At 36.2% G+C, this 2,043-nt stretch overlaps 1 protein-coding gene across 1 annotated transcript; it reads right to left on the reverse strand.

Annotated features, from left to right (window-relative positions):
* Positions 1-1,037: 1,037 nt before the first annotated feature.
* On the reverse strand, positions 1,038-1,821 carry LOC103950232 (auxin-responsive protein SAUR76). Its single transcript, XM_009361420.3, has one exon. It carries the CDS (start codon positions 1,719-1,721, stop codon positions 1,359-1,361), a length of 363 nt encoding a protein of 120 aa, XP_009359695.1. The 5' UTR covers positions 1,722-1,821; the 3' UTR covers positions 1,038-1,358.
* Positions 1,822-2,043: the final 222 nt, after the last annotated feature.

Below are 2,043 nucleotides of genomic sequence, written 5' to 3' on the forward strand. Positions count from 1 at the left end.
CTCAATATATTGAAAGCATTTTTAAAGAAGAAATGGATGACAATTTTCTTATTTTGTCCAAGTTAAAGGTTACTTGTGGACAAAATAAATCGCAATTAATCCCCACAAAAATGATAGTATTAAAATTGACAACTATTCTTTATGAGTAACCATCAACTTAAACAAAATAAATTTATCATTCATTTATTCTTTTAAAATACGTTTAATATAGTAATTAGTTTTATCTAAGCCATTCTCTCTACCATTTTTTAACGGTCTTCAAAAGCACTCCTGTAAAGGACCCATGAGCATTGAAATTGATGGGTCATTTTTATGACATAAAAATACGAACCACACACCATTGTTTCTCTTTTGCACAAGTAATTTGAAATTAATCACATTGTTCACAAATTGTGATAAAAGGAAAAATCTCATTTATTCCCAAATGTCACAAAGTTGTTAGTTAATTAACTAGGACATAGTTCTTATCCAAATAAGGATAGTGTCATCCACACAGTTATTTTTACCTTCTCACACATTTAACTTAATTTCTAGTTTCGAATCGAATGAATAAAAAAATCAATGGACAAAAAGTGCGAGATAAAAAAAAATGTGTGAATAGCACTATCTTAAATAATGCCTCAGGTACTACCAAATTTGTGTGGGACATGAAAATAATGTATGTACTCTATATTTCGTTATAAAGTTGACATTATTTTGGACAGACGAATACCATGTGCTACATATGTACCACTTTATCTCATTTCTCATATGGCTTGAATTTTTTTGAAATGATAGATTTTGTTAGATTAGATGTTAGGTTAGCCACCGACGGGGTTCGAACCTACACCGTCATACAAGGACTCAACTTATTTCCACTAGTGTGGTAAAGGGCCACTTGCAGTATAATGGTAGTTAACAAGTATATTACTCTAAGTTACATTTTGAAAAATGTAAAGGTTCGAATCTGAGACGCAATGAGTTAAAAAATCATATCATATTAATCAAGACAATCTACCATTTAAAAATTGAATAAAAATTACCTATGAAAAGATCAATGAGAAATAAACAATAAAATTATATATATACACACACACACACACACATACATACATACATACATACATATATATATTACGGAACTGACGAACTTTCCCACCAGCCCAGATGTGAAATATTGGGTTAATTATCCTCAACCGTGCAATCAAATCACACTCAAATTTTTTCCCTCAGTCGATGATCTATTGACAATGTACAAATTTCTATACCGTGCAGATGACCACACAGAATCACCCCCACCACTCTCTCATTATTTTTTCCTCAATGACCTACTCGCTCGCACCATGCACATACATACAAGGCCTTACTAAATATTTCCCTCAGCAGGCATAGAACTCAACTAACTCGTTCAAGGACTCGGGCTGTGGATCGGCATTGTCGAGCATCCACAACAAGTGCTCGAACAGCACGACCTCGCATGCGACGTTGATCGTGTCGTCGTCTGACCTGTCGGCCAGCTCCTTGAAAAGCGGGTGGTCTACGATGTTGGAGGCCACAAGATAACGTCTTCGGGACTTACCCACGTAGACAGGGCGTAGGTCTCCTGAGATTACGTCCGTGAAGTAATCGTCATCGGCGGCGGAGACAACAGAATTGAGGCTGCGGCGGCTGTTCTGCTTGCTGAAGGAGTTCCACTTCTTCAGTAATGACTTGAGCTTTGTTAGCTTCCCACCTTTGGCCATTTGATATGAATAATGGTTTTTTCACAGAGAGAGAGAGAGAGAGAGAGAGAGAGAGAGAGAGAGAGAGAGAGAGAGAGTTGAGTAGTGCTGTGTTGCTTTGGGGGGATTTGGAAAGGGGAAGGAAGGTTCATATTTAAAGGGAACTTAGGTAAGGAAAAGGGGTGTAGTTGTAATATCCTTATATTATTGGGCCTAATTGCATGAGGAAATTTAAAGGGATTATTATGTGTGCTGTGACATATTTTATTTTTAGAAATTATAAAAAAAAATAGATGGGCACTTACGGCGCAAACAATCAACTTTGTAATGTATATGTAATCGG

Source organism: the organism of the source record quoted next, unplaced genomic scaffold, assembly GCF_019419815.1.
Source record: "Pyrus x bretschneideri cultivar Hongxiangsu unplaced genomic scaffold, Pyrus_bretschneideri_v1 Contig1, whole genome shotgun sequence".
Taxonomy (NCBI): Eukaryota; Viridiplantae; Streptophyta; class Magnoliopsida; order Rosales; family Rosaceae; genus Pyrus; species Pyrus x bretschneideri.